This window comes from Onychostruthus taczanowskii, unplaced genomic scaffold (genome assembly GCF_017590055.1).
Source record: "Onychostruthus taczanowskii isolate IOZ18803 unplaced genomic scaffold, ASM1759005v1 scaffold127, whole genome shotgun sequence".
In the NCBI taxonomy this organism is placed as follows: Eukaryota; Metazoa; Chordata; class Aves; order Passeriformes; family Passeridae; genus Onychostruthus; species Onychostruthus taczanowskii.
Window position 1 is genome coordinate 1,319,111 of NW_024498429.1, and position 15,869 is coordinate 1,334,979.

General features: G+C 52.4%; 1 protein-coding gene across 2 annotated transcripts in view; it reads right to left on the reverse strand.

Moving 5' to 3' along the window:
* Positions 1-8,184, reverse strand: part of LOC121331642 (WT1 interacting protein) — an 82,138-nt gene extending 73,954 nt beyond the window's left edge. Inside the window, exon 1 of one of the 2 annotated variants that reach the window (XM_041396251.1) lies at positions 6,398-8,184. In XM_041396251.1, coding sequence (XP_041252185.1) covers positions 6,398-7,841 — 1,444 coding nt within the window. In that variant the 5' untranslated portion in view covers positions 7,842-8,184. The other variant, XM_041396252.1, reaches the window with a different exon arrangement.
* Between the last annotated feature and the right edge of the window lie 7,685 nt (positions 8,185-15,869).

A 15,869-nucleotide genomic window follows, 5' to 3' on the forward strand; every position in this document is an offset into this window, starting at 1 on the left:
GAAAGTACTTTTTTATTACCTCACTTCTCAGCATCTGCCACTAAACCAACGACATCTACTAAACTGTCATACCTTGACAGGGGGTCTCGGAGGGTTGAGGAGCAAGAGGTTTGGACAGGGAATGCACAGGAAGCAGCTACAAGGGAACAAAGTCTCACAGCTTCACCCAATTCAGCTGCTGCCAAAAGAAGGGTCTTGGCTTCCTGGAGCCCTGTCTGCACCCTCTGCTTTGGGTCAGCTCCAGCCATCTCTTTGACAAGGATGAGCTGGAGCAACTCGCCAGTCCAGCCCCAAACAACCCCCCTCTTCTCTGCAGGTTTTGTTTCTGCCAGATCAGTGAGTGCAGGTGGCTGCAAGGTGCTGGTGGGAGCACGTGGAAGCGGAATGGTGCTGTGCCTTACCTGTGCAACTGGGCAGATGCAGAGCCTTCCTTTTGGCAGCACTGGCATCTTTACTCGGATTAAACCAAGTGCAGGAGGGCATCTTCCTGCTCCCTCCAGATGCACTGCAGCCTGGGAGAAGGAAGGGGAGGATGGAGAGGCTGGAGCAGTAAAAAACAAAGCTCCCAGCACAGCACTGTCAGGGCTGCAGAGCAGCACAGGCAGACCTGAGGGCTTGCACCCTGCTTGGCTTGGCTCCCCCAGAGCCTCTCTGGAGATCAGAGCCTGCACTTCTCCCCATCTCATATTTATCTCTCCCAGACTATGGGTCCCTCCTGAAGCAGAGCAGGGAGGTGTGGGAAAGCAGCCAGGGCCTGCCAGCACCAGCACCCTTGGGGTATCACTCACACAAACTGACCCACGACCAGCATGGAGGCAGAGTAGAGCTGGTCCTCCTCCAAGAAGAGCTGGCTAGTCCCTTGAACTCAGTTCCAAAATAGCACACTGCTCAATTTTTAATTTTACTGGGGGTATGGGGGCAGACAACAACAACATGATGACAGACACAGAGCACAGTAAATACCTGGTGTCCTCATATCAGCATTTACTCATTAGGCAATCAAGCTCATCTGATTAAGAAGCAGTAAAGCATCTCTGTCCCCTCTACCTTGTTGGACCTATTGGCTCAACACTTTGCTCTCCACAGGCACCAAAGACACCCACCACTGCCTCTGGAGAGTGCCATGCAGACACCTCACAGCTGCAGCATGTACCAACTGCAATGAAAATCAAGGCATTTTCCTTGCTTCCTTTTATTAAGACACCCTCAGTGTCTTAAGTCGAACTAAAACCAGATTTCTCCCTATTCTGTTCTCACTCTCCTTCACTCTGACCCAACAGCCTGTGGTCAGCCCTGCCAGTCTCTCATGCACTGGCTCAGCCAAAACTCAGCATTCACCTACATGGATCATCTGAACCAAAAAGGTGGGATGAAATCCAGCAGGATTTATCAAAACCTCAGCAGCTCATAGAAATTAACTTTCAAAGCAGCCCAGTTTTCTGGGTTTCATCTGCTTCCAGGGTGGAAGTCACAGTAGTGGTTCTTGGTGCTGCCACAGCAGGAGCCTCCAAAGCAGCTCAGAGGCTGCCCAAGCACTGCTCACCCTGCACTGGGAGCATCCCCTGAGCTTGGGAGCACACGTGCAAGCAGGGGCACCTGCAACAGCCGAACTCTGAGAAACACGAAAATCTATCCCCAACACAGACTCCCCGCATTTGCTCCTGGAGCCCCTGATCACACCCTCAGCTTTCCCAGGCCACTGGAAACACCTCCCGGAGGCTCAGGACAGGTAACTTGTTCTTACTCTTACATTTTATTCCTCAGTCTCTCACTGCAAACCATGGGAATATTGAAGGGAACATTTCCTGCAGTTCGTGTGTTACAAGCCCCACGCAGCTTCTGCAGCCCTCTGAAGGGAACCAGAACTGCCCTCAGCAGCATCCTCAGCTGCTGAGGAGCATCGAGCCAGGTGCCAACACTGCAAAACATCCAGCGGTGATCCATCAGCTTCCTCGTCAGCGCTAGACGCGTGAAGGAAGGCAGTAAGCACTGCATTCAGCCTCCTTTGTCTGGGCACAAAAGCTTGGAGAAACTCTGCCACTGCAGTTTACAGCAAGGTTTTCCCGGTAGAGAGGTCGCTGCTCACTTAGCTACCTCCACTGGCCGGCCCAGGTCTCTCTCTCCCAGACAATGAAGGCAGCCCTGCAACTCCTTCCCTCCCTGCAGAGCACCCCAGTGCTGCGCCAGAAGCACACTGAGCCTCGCGACTGAGTCAGCGACCGAGGTGACACACGGCTCCATCCTCAGGAACGCACACAAAGCACGGAGACAACCATTCCCCCAAAGGCCTCGGATGGGGCTGGCTCATCCACACCCCCTCACCTTCCCCTCACGTCCCTCCCTCCCCTGCGGGAGCTCTGCCCTGGGACAGGATCACTTGTTCTCACTGGGGAGCACCACACGTGGTCTGAACTCTGTTCTGCATCTCAGCTGAGGGGAGAGGGGTGAGCTGGCAGCCAGGACTGGGGGAGGCTCTGGATGTGCAGAGATGGGGAGAAGCACCTTCACAGAGAGCACTGCCTGCACAAGGGGAGCTGAAGGACAAGGCAGAGCTGCAGATTTGCTTGTCTCTCTGGACTTGGCACAGGCAGGCATGCACTCCCCATCTCCCCAGGATCAGGCACCTCTTGCAGCTTTAGGAGAGGACAATGCCGGATTCCATCACCATGGCCAAGGCGAGCAGAATCCTTGCTGGGGGGATGGCTGCAGCTCAGCAGGGGCTGCCAGCAGTGTGTGAGTGCTGCCTGCACCCACCCTGCACTGCTGACAACACTCCAGCAGAGAGATCTGCTGCAAAAATAACAGCCAAACAGCCCAAGTGCTCCACATGGACCTTTCCCTGTCTGGCAGGTAACAAGTCACATGTTTACAGTGAGTTCCACAAGGATGCATGACTTGGATGGGTGTGCCAAAACACAACTTTAACCTTTCACTTTTTTTCCAACACCTAGACATCAGACTGAAGTATTCTGCAAAGAAAACAGCATGACTTTCCAACACCCACCAATGTCCTGCTGACACCTCGGGATGAACATTCCATTTAAAAAACATTCCTGAAACAACTTTTTACCTCACCTCATATCAATGTTCAGCTCAAAAGAGTTACGAAAATGAGTGAAAGTACTTTTTTATTACCTCACTTCTCAGCATCTGCCACTAAACCAACGACATCTACTAAACTGTCATACCTTGACAGGGGGTCTCGGAGGGTTGAGGAGCAAGAGGTTTGGACAGGGAATGCACAGGAAGCAGCTACAAGGGAACAAAGTCTCACAGCTTCACCCAATTCAGCTGCTGCCAAAAGAAGGGTCTTGGCTTCCTGGAGCCCTGTCTGCACCCTCTGCTTTGGGTCAGCTCCAGCCATCTCTTTGACAAGGATGAGCTGGAGCAACTCGCCAGTCCAGCCCCAAACAACCCCCCTCTTCTCTGCAGGTTTTGTTTCTGCCAGATCAGTGAGTGCAGGTGGCTGCAAGGTGCTGGTGGGAGCACGTGGAAGCGGAATGGTGCTGTGCCTTACCTGTGCAACTGGGCAGATGCAGAGCCTTCCTTTTGGCAGCACTGGCATCTTTACTCGGATTAAACCAAGTGCAGGAGGGCATCTTCCTGCTCCCTCCAGATGCACTGCAGCCTGGGAGAAGGAAGGGGAGGATGGAGAGGCTGGAGCAGTAAAAAACAAAGCTCCCAGCACAGCACTGTCAGGGCTGCAGAGCAGCACAGGCAGACCTGAGGGCTTGCACCCTGCTTGGCTTGGCTCCCCCAGAGCCTCTCTGGAGATCAGAGCCTGCACTTCTCCCCATCTCATATTTATCTCTCCCAGACTATGGGTCCCTCCTGAAGCAGAGCAGGGAGGTGTGGGAAAGCAGCCAGGGCCTGCCAGCACCAGCACCCTTGGGGTAGCACTCACACAAACTGACCCACGACCAGCATGGAGGCAGAGTAGAGCTGGTCCTCCTCCAATCTGGCTAGTCCCTTGGTCTCAGTTCCAAAATAGCACACTGCTCAATTTTTAATTTTACTGGGGGTATGGGGGCAGACAACAACAACATGATGACAGACACAGAGCACAGTAAATACCTGGTGTCCTCATATCAGCATTTACTCATTAGGCAATCAAGCTCATCTGATTAAGAAGCAGTAAAGCATCTCTGTCCCCTCTACCTTGTTGGACCTATTGGCTCAACACTTTGCTCTCCACAGGCACCAAAGACACCCACCACTGCCTCTGGAGAGTGCCATGCAGACACCTCACAGCTGCAGCATGTACCAACTGCAATGAAAATCAAGGCATTTTCCTTGCTTCCTTTTATTAAGACACCCTCAGTGTCTTAAGTCGAACTAAAACCAGATTTCTCCCTATTCTGTTCTCACTCTCCTTCACTCTGACCCAACAGCCTGTGGTCAGCCCTGCCAGTCTCTCATGCACTGGCTCAGCCAAAACTCAGCATTCACCTACATGGATCATCTGAACCAAAAAGGTGGGATGAAATCCAGCAGGATTTATCAAAACCTCAGCAGCTCATAGAAATTAACTTTCAAAGCAGCCCAGTTTTCTGGGTTTCATCTGCTTCCAGGGTGGAAGTCACAGTAGTGGTTCTTGGTGCTGCCACAGCAGGAGCCTCCAAAGCAGCTCAGAGGCTGCCCAAGCACTGCTCACCCTGCACTGGGAGCATCCCCTGAGCTTGGGAGCACACGTGCAAGCAGGGGCACCTGCAACAGCCGAACTCTGAGAAACACGAAAATCTATCCCCAACACAGACTCCCCGCATTTGCTCCTGGAGCCCCTGATCACACCCTCAGCTTTCCCAGGCCACTGGAAACACCTCCCGGAGGCTCAGGACAGGTAACTTGTTCTTACTCTTACATTTTATTCCTCAGTCTCTCACTGCAAACCATGGGAATATTGAAGGGAACATTTCCTGCAGTTCGTGTGTTACAAGCCCCACGCAGCTTCTGCAGCCCTCTGAAGGGAACCAGAACTGCCCTCAGCAGCATCCTCAGCTGCTGAGGAGCATCGAGCCAGGTGCCAACACTGCAAAACATCCAGCGGTGATCCATCAGCTTCCTCGTCAGCGCTAGACGCGTGAAGGAAGGCAGTAAGCACTGCATTCAGCCTCCTTTGTCTGGGCACAAAAGCTTGGAGAAACTCTGCCACTGCAGTTTACAGCAAGGTTTTCCCGGTAGAGAGGTCGCTGCTCACTTAGCTACCTCCACTGGCCGGCCCAGGTCTCTCTCTCCCAGACAATGAAGGCAGCCCTGCAACTCCTTCCCTCCCTGCAGAGCACCCCAGTGCTGCGCCAGAAGCACACTGAGCCTCGCGACTGAGTCAGCGACCGAGGTGACACACGGCTCCATCCTCAGGAACGCACACAAAGCACGGAGACAACCATTCCCCCAAAGGCCTCGGATGGGGCTGGCTCATCCACACCCCCTCACCTTCCCCTCACGTCCCTCCCTCCCCTGCGGGAGCTCTGCCATCCCCGTGCAGAGCTCTCGCTCGAGCGGGGAACGATCGAGCTGCTCCCGAGGGCTGCCCGCTCCCGCAGCTGCCGCTCACCTGCGCAGGAGAGCCGGGCACTATCGGCACGCTCCGGGATCAGCTTTTCATGGGTGTTTTTAGCCTTTGTCATCCAGTACAAAGACGGGCAGACAGGGGAGCCTAAGCCTAACTACTGTGGCTGTATAAAACGCGCGCACTCATCCGCATTTCAAGAATACACACATTTCAAGGAGTTACTTTTCTTCGATAAAAAAAGCAACAAAAATTCAGGAGGTGACCAACAGGCCGACTTAACCTCGGCAAGGGCCGAGGGCTCCTGTCGTCCAAACTCCCCTATGTGCTGAGCAGACCCTGCGAGGCCTCGCAGGGCAGGAACAACGCTGTACCCACAGGTACTCTGAACGAGCACAAAGATTTCATTGAACGAAGCACTAAGAACTCATGATGATGGCACCAGCCATACTCATCTACAAAAGTTACCACAGACTGAGAGCAGGATCGCAAACACCACATCCTCTGGAACGCTGGAAGCTAGCAGAGAGACTTCAGCAGCCGTGGGGAAGGGGGACAAACGAGAGTCACTGTAACCCCCGAGTGCACAAGCAGCTCTCGTCACACTTCAGACACTTGTTTCCCAAGCGCACATGAAAGGGAAGCATCACACATCCCGGCAAACCGCGTTAGGAATAGACGGGATAGAGTTCACATACCGGGAGTGAACTATGGTGCAGGCGCTTCGGACACCAGACAGTGTCTGTGGCCATGTGAGACTTCAGCAGGCACCTGGTCCAGAACAGCCCCGGGCATTGCAACCCGCCTTCTCCACGGCCGAAGCCGCCCGACGCGGCAGGCCCCGCACACCGCCGCCCTCCAGCCGCCCACTCCCCCCGCCCCACTCACCGAAGTACTCCTTCTTCATGTGCATCTCCAGCTCCTTCTCCAGCTCCAGCGTCAGCGCCTCCAGCCGTCTCTCCGCCTGGCTGGGGCCGCTCTCCCGGCACGGCGTCACCTGGTAGGGGAGCTTGAATTTGGGAGCCGAAGCGGAGCCTTTGGTCGGGCTGTAGGCGTAGGGGGGCGGCGGCTCGGGGGCGCCGGCCGGGTGCTGCTGGTCGTGCCGCGGCGGGGACTGCGCATGGATGCGGTGGTACACGTCCCCCAGCTCGGGCACGGCGCCGTCCTCCTGCAGGCCGGGCCCCAGCAGGGACGAGCGGGGCGACGGCAGCTGCAGCTCGGGATAGGCACTCATGGAGCCCCGGGAGCTCCGCGAGCTCTGGCTGGAGATGCTGGAGCGGGGGCTGACCACGGCGGGGCCGGCAGAGCCGCGGCCTTCGGGGCCGCACAGGCTGGAGCGGGGGCTAGCGAGGGCGAGCCCGGTGCCGCCCGCGCCCTCGGGCTCGGCGCTGCCCGGCGGGCCGTACCTGGAGTCCGAGTAGCTGGAGCGGGGGCTGGCGGTGCAGGAGTACTGGCTGGCGGTGCTGGAGCGGGGGCTGGCGTGGCGCTGGTCGTAGCCCATGCTGATGCCGCTGGTGCGGTTGCTGCTGGGCTTGCTGCCGCCGCCGTCGTAGCCGGTGAGGCTGGCGCGGGGGCTGGAGTGTTTGCTGGTGTCGCTGGCCGTGCTGGCGTAGCTGGAGCGGGGGCTGAGGGCGGCTCCGTCGTACTGCACCAGGCTGGCGCGGGGGCTGCCGTACTTGTCCTGCCCGGGCACCACCAGGCTGGAGCGGGGGCTGGAGAACTTCTCGTAGGGCAGCGCGACCGCGCCGCCCAGGCTGGAGCGCGGGCTGGAGAACTTGCCGTGCTCGGCGGCGGGGCCCGGCGAGGCGGCGGCCAGGCTGGCCCGCGGGCTGGCGGCGCCGAACTTGCCGTCCGGGCCGCCGGGCGCCCGCCCGCCGCCTTTGGCCACGTAGCCGCCCTCGTAGGCGCTGCCCGCGGCGTAGCGGTAGCCCTCGGCCGAGTAGCGCTTGCCCTTGTCGGCGAAGCCGCTGTAGCAGGGCAGCGCCACCTCGGAGCGGGTGCACAGCCCCTCCTCGCAGCACGGCGGGCCCGCGCCCGGCTCGTTGGCGGCGCGGCCGTTGGCGCGGAGCGGGGCGGCTTTGCCGCAGGGGGCGGCGGCGGGGAAGCCTTCGGCGGGCGGCGGCGGCGCGGCGGTGCCGTTCATCTTCCGGCCCCGCTGCTCCGCCGTCATGTGGGCGGCGATGACCCGCTTGGTCTCCTCCAGGTCGGGGTGCAGCACCAGGTCCCGGCGGCCGCCCCGGCCGTACGGACCCTCCGGGCAGGGCTCGTACAGGGACAGGTCCTCCATGAACTTGGTGGCCTTCAGTGCCATGTCCTCCTCGTACTTCTCCATGCTCTGCCGGAGCCCGGCGGCGCGGGGCGGGGAAGGGCGGTGAACTCTCCGCGAAAGCGCAGCCCGGAGCGGAGAAAGAAGAGGAGTTAAAAAAAAAAAAAAAAACCAAAAAAAAAAAAAAAAAAAATCCCCAAATCCAGCAACACAAAAAGCACCCCAAAAGAAAGCCCCTTCCCGCGGTCCTGGCGGGGCAGCGGCGGGACGCGGCTCCTTGTCCGGAGAGCTGCGAGGCGGCGGCCGGGCTCGGGGCGGTCACCCGGGCGGCATCCCGCGCCGCGGCACTGGGCTCGGTGCGGCCGGGCTGCCCGGCGGAGCGCGGCCGGCGCAGACGAGGCGCCCCTGTGTCACTTTCCAGCCTTAAATAAGTTGCTCGGTCCAGTCAATGGCGCGCTGCGCGGAGGAATTTGCGCTCGGCGGGTCCCTGCCCCCGCCGCCCCCGGCGGCCGCCCCGCGGCGGGCCCGCGGCCCGCCCGCACCCCCGGGCGGGGGCGAAGGCGGCGGCCGGCCCGGAGGGGCTCTGCGGCGCGGCGAGCGCGGCGCGGGGCGCGGCGAGGCAGGGACTCCTTTGTGTGGGGCAGGAATGCGAGGAAGGAGACTGGGCGCTGCGTCCCGCTGGAATGTAGCTAATGCCGGAGCCAAACAATGATTTTCCCCGAGTCAGTCAGGGAGAGGGCGGCCGCGGCGCTGCTCGGCGGCGGGGTCGGCAGCTCCCTCCTCGGCTGGGGCCGGCCGCGCCCGGGCACGGGGCTCGGGCCGCCCCGGGGAGCCGCGCACCGAGCGCCCGGGCAGGAGCGCTCGGGGTCCCGGCCCGGGGGGGCTCCGCCACCCGCGCCCCTCTCTGGAACTTTCCGGCAGGACCCGCGGCCTCGTCCCGCGTGGGGAAGGGGCGGCTCTACCCCCACCTGCGGCCGGGGCTCCCCCGCACAAACACCGGCGTCGCTGCGGGGGCCGAGGGTCGGGAGCAGCCCCGCACCTGTGCGGAGTCCCCAGCGCTGGCCAGGTGTTTCTGCTGAAAGGACTTGTGTTTGCAGCACGGCAGCTGAGGGTTGTTGCCAGTTATTTATTAAGTCTTAAAAAAAAAAAAAAAAAAAAAAAAAAAAAAAAGGCAGCGCTAAGACATATGATAAACATATTGTGGCCTAAAGCAATCTGTGAGCTGACGGGGAGTGTAAAAAAGCAGCTACTGTGCGTGTGACTGCAAGAGCTTCATCTGTTGATCGGTAACGAACACCCCGGCACGGCTTGCTATTTACATCTGTGTGCTCACGGGGAAGGATGTCAGAAAACAGCCCCTCAAAAAGGCAACTGAACGAGACCTGACCCCCGATACTAAAGCCTAGCCTACAGGTTGTTTGGTTTGGTTTGGTTTTTTTGCAACTGAGCTGCAGCTCTCTGGCAATCATTGGCGTTGATGGCAGAAATCCTGACAAAGCCCTAACAATAGGTATCTGATGGGTGTCCTTACACCGGTGGGCTGAGCACCGTGCGAGGAGAGAAATATGGCTCAGGTTTGAGCTATAGGCACTCTGCTGTGCCAAGAACATTTTATTCTGTTATCAGACCTAATTAAACATTAAATGCAACTGTGTACTCAAAAAAAGTCCCTATCAGTGGAGGGCAATTGATTGGCAATCTGTTTTCTTGTATGTGCAGGGGTGGCTGGCAAAAAAATCCAACAAACCATGTAAATGTGCAGAGCAAGACCTGAAAAACAAACCTGTTCAGCATGACAGAGGTAGTCCGCGTCCATGTGGACATACATAAGCAAACATCACCACTCTTGGGAATCAAGTGCTCTTTTCTGTGTTCTCATCTTTCATTACACTTTTTGCCCATCTCCTAAACAAGCTGTTACCACGCGTGGTACTTGTGGAACAAGTCACATTTCACCTGTAGCCCGCAGGTGTGCAGTGGTGGAAGGCACCTCTGCAGCAGGGTGTCCTCGCTGCTGCTGCTCCCGCTGCTGCAGCAGCAAACACTGCCCGGGAATGTGCCCTGCCTGTGAGGGGGGATCACAGCAGCAGCTCGAGCTCCAGCCCATTCAAGCCACAGCCCCTGGTAAAGCTGTCAGCACAGACATGAACTGTGCTGTCAGCTGTGCCACATGGACATATCCCTTCCATGAACAAAGAGAGCTTCCTCCCACAGAGCACTTGCAGACCACCTTTAACTTGAGGCTTCATCTGCCCCGCCTGGGATGAAGTTTGTTTGTGGCAGTGGGCATCTCATGACCTGCTGCCCTCCAGTGTACTGCTGCAGAGCTCCTTGGATTGTTCCTGGGGCCTGTGTGATGCTGTTCTCTCCTGTTACTGACTTAGCACCACTCAGTGTCAGTTTTTGTAAGCTTGTCTTCCTGAGAAACTGGGAGAGGCTCATGGATAGCTTGGAAGGTTGGCCCATCAGAGCACATGTCAAGAAAATGTACTTTGTTTTAAGGGGATCTTGTTTTGTTTTGGGGGTTTATGTTTGGGGTTTTTTTGTTGTTTTGTTTTTAATTTGAGGTTTTTTGTTTGGTTGGTTGGTTTTTTGTTTAACCATACAACATTCAATAGCTTTGTTACTAATCTGACAGAGTGGGTAGGACATGCCGGGAAGCCCTGGCCGTGTGCTCATGCGAGGAAGCATTTTGAGCAGGTATCCTTACAGCAGGAACTGCAGAGCTGAAGCTGCAGCTCACACTTACAGCAGCACTGCCCTTCCGTAGCTCTGTCCTTCTGAGCCAGAAATCTGCCCTTGCTCTGCCTTTTGAGGCCGCTCAGTTTCTGTTCTGCTTCTGCTGCCAGCAGGTTTCTGTACTAAGTCTGTTGGAACTCGAGTCATGAAAGCATGGACTTTGTTGGGTATGAACCCATGGGAAAAACATACTGGGGAGTCTAAGGAAACAGCCCTTTTTAGTAAGCAGTGTGGATCAAATGGTAAAAATCACTCTTTTACCATTAGAAAGCTTATGCTTGATAAATAACATCCTAGTACCATGCTCCTATCTCAGCCGTGCTGCAGGGGCAATGCTTCTGGCCCCCTCTTCACCAGGGAGTTGTTCTTCTGTCAGACACATGAAGAAACTCACGTGCACCAGCGGTACAGCCCTAGGTGTGGGCTGTACAGGGGGAATAAATGTGCTTGCAGTGGTACACAGCACACACAGCACTGCTGCACTGCTCACAGAGGTACCAGGCTTTGCAAACAAAGACTGCAGTTAAAGCTGCTGTTGCTGTACTGAGTAGCCCCATCATTGTCTTCACTGTTACATACGTGAAAATTCAAAATACTGGATAGTTACAGCCTGACAATCCTGATGTGGTTTTCTCCCTAGCTAATTTTCAAAATACTTGCTTAATTATAGCAACCAGCAGTAACATGTATATACTGCAAAAAGACTGACACTTCTCCAACTAAGAGCACAAGAGCTGTGCCAGTGTTATTAAAGCTGAACTTCATTTCATGGCTTGGTGTGGTTATCCTTATGCCTGATTTTAAGTTATCTCAGAAAATCAGACATTAAGGAAAGCCAGCTGCTTCTGTTAAATAAACTCCATTGTCTAAGACTTAAAGGGAGCAGAATAGCCAGGTGGAGTTATTGATCTGTGAATATCAGCTGGCCGGGCCTCCCAGGCAGAGCTCTCCTGTTCCTTTTGATTGCCAGCGCCTCCAAGGGAGCAGCACCCGAGCCGGCGGGTGGGGAGAGCTGCTGCTCTGCCTTTGCTTCCCTGAGCTGCAAACAGTTTATTACCGACAGGGCAGGGAAGCTGTCAGTGGAAGAACTCCCCGTGGAAACTTTAGCTCGGGTGAAGACAATGGCAAAAATCCCCCGACTTGTGTTGTGGTGTGTGTGTGTTACATCAGACCTGACACAATGCAGGAGGGAGTTCTTTGTCTCACTTCATCAACTGAACAATCTGAAGCTGCTCTGCGGATTTGCTTACTGAACTGGATGCTACCTGCTTTTTTGCAATTTATTGCTTTGTCTCAAGCATCAGGAAATCAATGAAATTATACCTTGACATCCACAAGGTAACTGTTTTCCACTCTGTAATTGATCAGTTTCTTCGTAAGGAACATAAATGATTATTCTTTTATCTCTGGTCTGTTTTAAACCTGTTTTTAAACTGGAAAAAAAAAAAACCCAAACCCAAACAAACACAAAACCCAAAAAAAGTTGTGAAATTAATTAAAAAATTATGCCAAGAAGTGTTTATATTGTGGGATGGGAGACTGAAGCTTTGATTTCCTTTGAAGTGGTAGCTGTATTGGGTTTCTATTGGTTTGTTTTGCATGTTTGGATCCTGTATGTTAATTTGTGTTGTAATACTTTTACGTATAAGCCGACACTTTGGAATATGAAGTTTGGATGTTAATATGTATTTGGACTTGGGTGATTTGTTTGCAAATCCCTCTGTTCTGACCTGTATTTTAAAATTATCATTTGCAGTTGATCGCAGCTTCTAAAACTGCAATTCTAGAGCGTGTTTTAGGGCACCATCTTCTGGCAGACAGCATACACTGTATGTGAATGGCTGCCCTCGCTAGGCACAACTATTTAAAATATTTCTGACTAACACCACTCTGCAGGCTTACAGGTCATTTCTCATTCTAAATCTGCAATAAAACACTATTTAACATTTTTTACATTCTTCTTATTCACTGCAACTGCAGCTATTCACTGGGCTGCACAAACATAGCTTGGGAGAGACCCTGTAAAATTCCAGTCACAACAGGCGCTTTGTGAACGTGCTGGGGTAGACAGACAACATCTGTCCAAGCACTTATGATTAATACACCATATATGTATCTTATTTCTTTTATAGCTTCATCTTCCACTTCTCTTACATCTTTCAGATGATCACACTTCTGTCCAGCACAGTTTATGGGCTCATACTTTGGAGGCTGCACAGGGCACTGGCCATAATTCCTTGCACTCATAGGACACGGTCACTGTGTATTCCAATGCAATCAGTTAGCAACGACTACATTTGCATAAATCCATCATTTACTTGGCCAGCTCAGTTAGCAGTGCACCCACTTGGTACTTTTAAGGAGGTCTGAAGTTATGTAGCTTCTGATTTCAGAGACTTGGAGGAGCTACACTTTCTCTTGATATGATGAAAACAAAGTCCTGATTACAACCCTGCAAACCTTCCTCCAGCAAAGGAATCAGAGAGCATTAGTGCACTGAATAAAGGACAGAAACACTGCATGAGGGTCAGGCTGCCAGACACATGGCCCCCTCTGCTCTGGTGGTGAGAAGTATCAGCCTGACTGTATGTGCCTCTTCATACCCATTAAAGAAATGAGGCAGGCTACGAGCACTGACCTCCTGACCTGGCAGCACAACACACTTCAGCTGTGATGAGAAGGACCATTTCAGAAGGAAGAGGACATTGGCTTGTTGAGAACACCAGTTACATTTACATTTCATTGTATTTTAGAGGTACTATAGAGGTATCCCTCGTTAGCTGAAAATGAACAGATGTGCAAGGATAAAGCTGCTCCATAAGTGTAACTAACGAAGTTTGGTCTCTGCATTCTGCATCCTCTGCACTCTCCAGCTTGTAGCTCCTCTCCAAATCCCCAATAATGCTGCAGTCCAGTGGTCCCTGTATCCCACAGAGCCTGGCCCTGCACTCACCCAGCAGCAAAGGTGCCAGCCCCACACCTCCAAAGCCAAAGTGCTACCATGGAAGCTTCTGGGGGTCTGTCTCTTCTCCAGGATTGCAGGGCTGGAACTGCTTAACATCTGCAGGGATCTTCAAGTGTTGCTGAAAAGGACTGGCAGAGCAATTCCATAAGTATCTTCTCTTTGGAAATTGTTCTGCAAACTTCCAACTTTTTCTCATGAGAGTGAAGGAGTCTGCCAATGGGAGAGAAAAAGATAATATGTATCCAAACAGCAATTGTTTTCCTTCAATATAACAGATATCAAGTTATATCTACAAGTACATGTAATTACTTCATCCTGTTTCTCCCTTAAAAGGATCAAGGCCTCCAAATCAAAGCATTACCTCTCCCTCATGTACATTTGTCTACAGGTATAAGCTCCCTGTAGTCATTCTGCTTAGGCATCAGCCCAGAAACAATCTCAGGCAAGCAAAAACCACATAACTGACAAGTGTACAATTTGCTGTATTATCCTGATCCTAGTTCCTGCTTTCTTGCACATTCTGTATTTTTAGTTGCACAAAATGGAGGGCTTTTTGTCCTTTTAGCTGCGAAGAAAATAAATATGTCTACCACAGAAAGAGAGCAACCGAATCTATTTCCCTTAATTCTGTGTTTATTCAGATTTCTAACCCAAATTTAATTTTTTTGGGCAGTAAAAGGCTTGAAGCAGATATCAAAGGTATCTACAGACTGAATACAAGCTGATTTTATCTTCTGAAATCTAATAAATGGTTAGCAAGAGGTCTTTGTTGTAAAGGTCAGAACTTGAAATGGCACATCAATCTGCTCCCAGCTGTCAGAGGCGAGAGGCCAGGAAAGGATGCACCTCTCTGTGGTTCAGCTATGGAATGGTTTCATAAAGGAAAGCTAAAATGTCACACAAACACCACAAACACTAAATGGTCACCTACAAGTTGCAGTGGCTCTTTAGGAAATGAGCTGGCACAGAGGTGTCTGTCACCAGGGCCCCAGAGTTCTTTCTCCTGAATGGTTATCTTTGGCCTCATAAAGGTGATTCAATGCTTTGGGAATTCCTTCACTCTCCCTCAGAACAGCTTGATGAATCTCTGGTTAACTGCTGTCAATCATTAATGGTCAATATTCCTTTCCATGCTCTGCTGCAGAAAAGGGATATTGAATTAAAAGCATGCACACCAGGTACATTCTGTAATAGTCTGTATTTTCTTGTCCATACATGGCATCCAAATTCACTAAGTAAATTAAAAATGCACGCATCAAGAATTCTCTATAAAAGCAGCCAGAAAAGCTTATATGCATTAGAGAATTTTGCATGAGTATAAACAAACAACTTAAGAACCCTGTATGACAGCAGAGCCAATTTATCTCACTGCAAATAGCAGTTTGTAGACTGATTTAATGAGCTGGGCTCCAAAATTGTTAGTGAAGACAGAGCCTACATCAGGTTGCTCAGCCAAAGCACTAGGAAGAATTTCTCCTCCATTTTAAGATTTAGATCTTGTGCCTTGCAGCAGTACCTCCTTCCATATGACCATTCCTGCTATTAGGAGTTGAACAAATTGTCATTTGAAAAATGGAGGGGTTTTTAATTACTTGAAAACGTAATTAACTCTTCAATTTTTATTTTTTTCTAAAGAGCAAAGGAAAGTTTGAGTTGGAAAATTCTACATTAATACAATGTTGGCGACTAGCAGCCAATTAAGGACACTCATACTCCACCAGTTCTGAAAAGCAGCTTTTCATTTTGCACAGCAGCAGTTTGCATTTAGTGGCTCATTCTGTATTGCCAAACTTCCAAAGAACTGCCCAGAGCAGCCAAGAGCTGTCCCATGTTCTGTGGGAGCAGCCTGTGGAAAGGAAATACATTAAAAATCCTTCACTTCAAAGTATGTGACAGGAGGGGTCCAGGAGTATTCTCAGGAGCATTACTCAGCCACGAGCAGCACAACTGCACCTTCTAGATACATCACCAGGCCATGGCTTGTGCAGCTTTCTGCAAACCAAATGATGACAGAAGGTGAAGAACAATAAACAAGCAATAACTTGAGGAGCAGCCAGGGAGACAGACTAGAACCCCCCCTGCTTTTTTTCACCCTTGAATCTGTCGGTGACATTTCAGTCCAGCTCATACTCCACTCAACTCCCAACTCACACTCTCAACTTCAGTAAAACCAATGCAGTAAGTCACAAGGATTATACCCTCTACCAGTATTTTAAAACAAAGTTAGAAAGTGAAATAAAACGGTAATTTTATTTTTAATAAAGCTTAAACCCAACATATGTCAGCCTTAATTTTTGGAAGATGTCATTAGACATTAAATTCTCATGCTTCAGCTGTTTATGGCAAGAAGTTTTCCACTGTAGCACTGCAATCCTTTCTCTAACACCTTA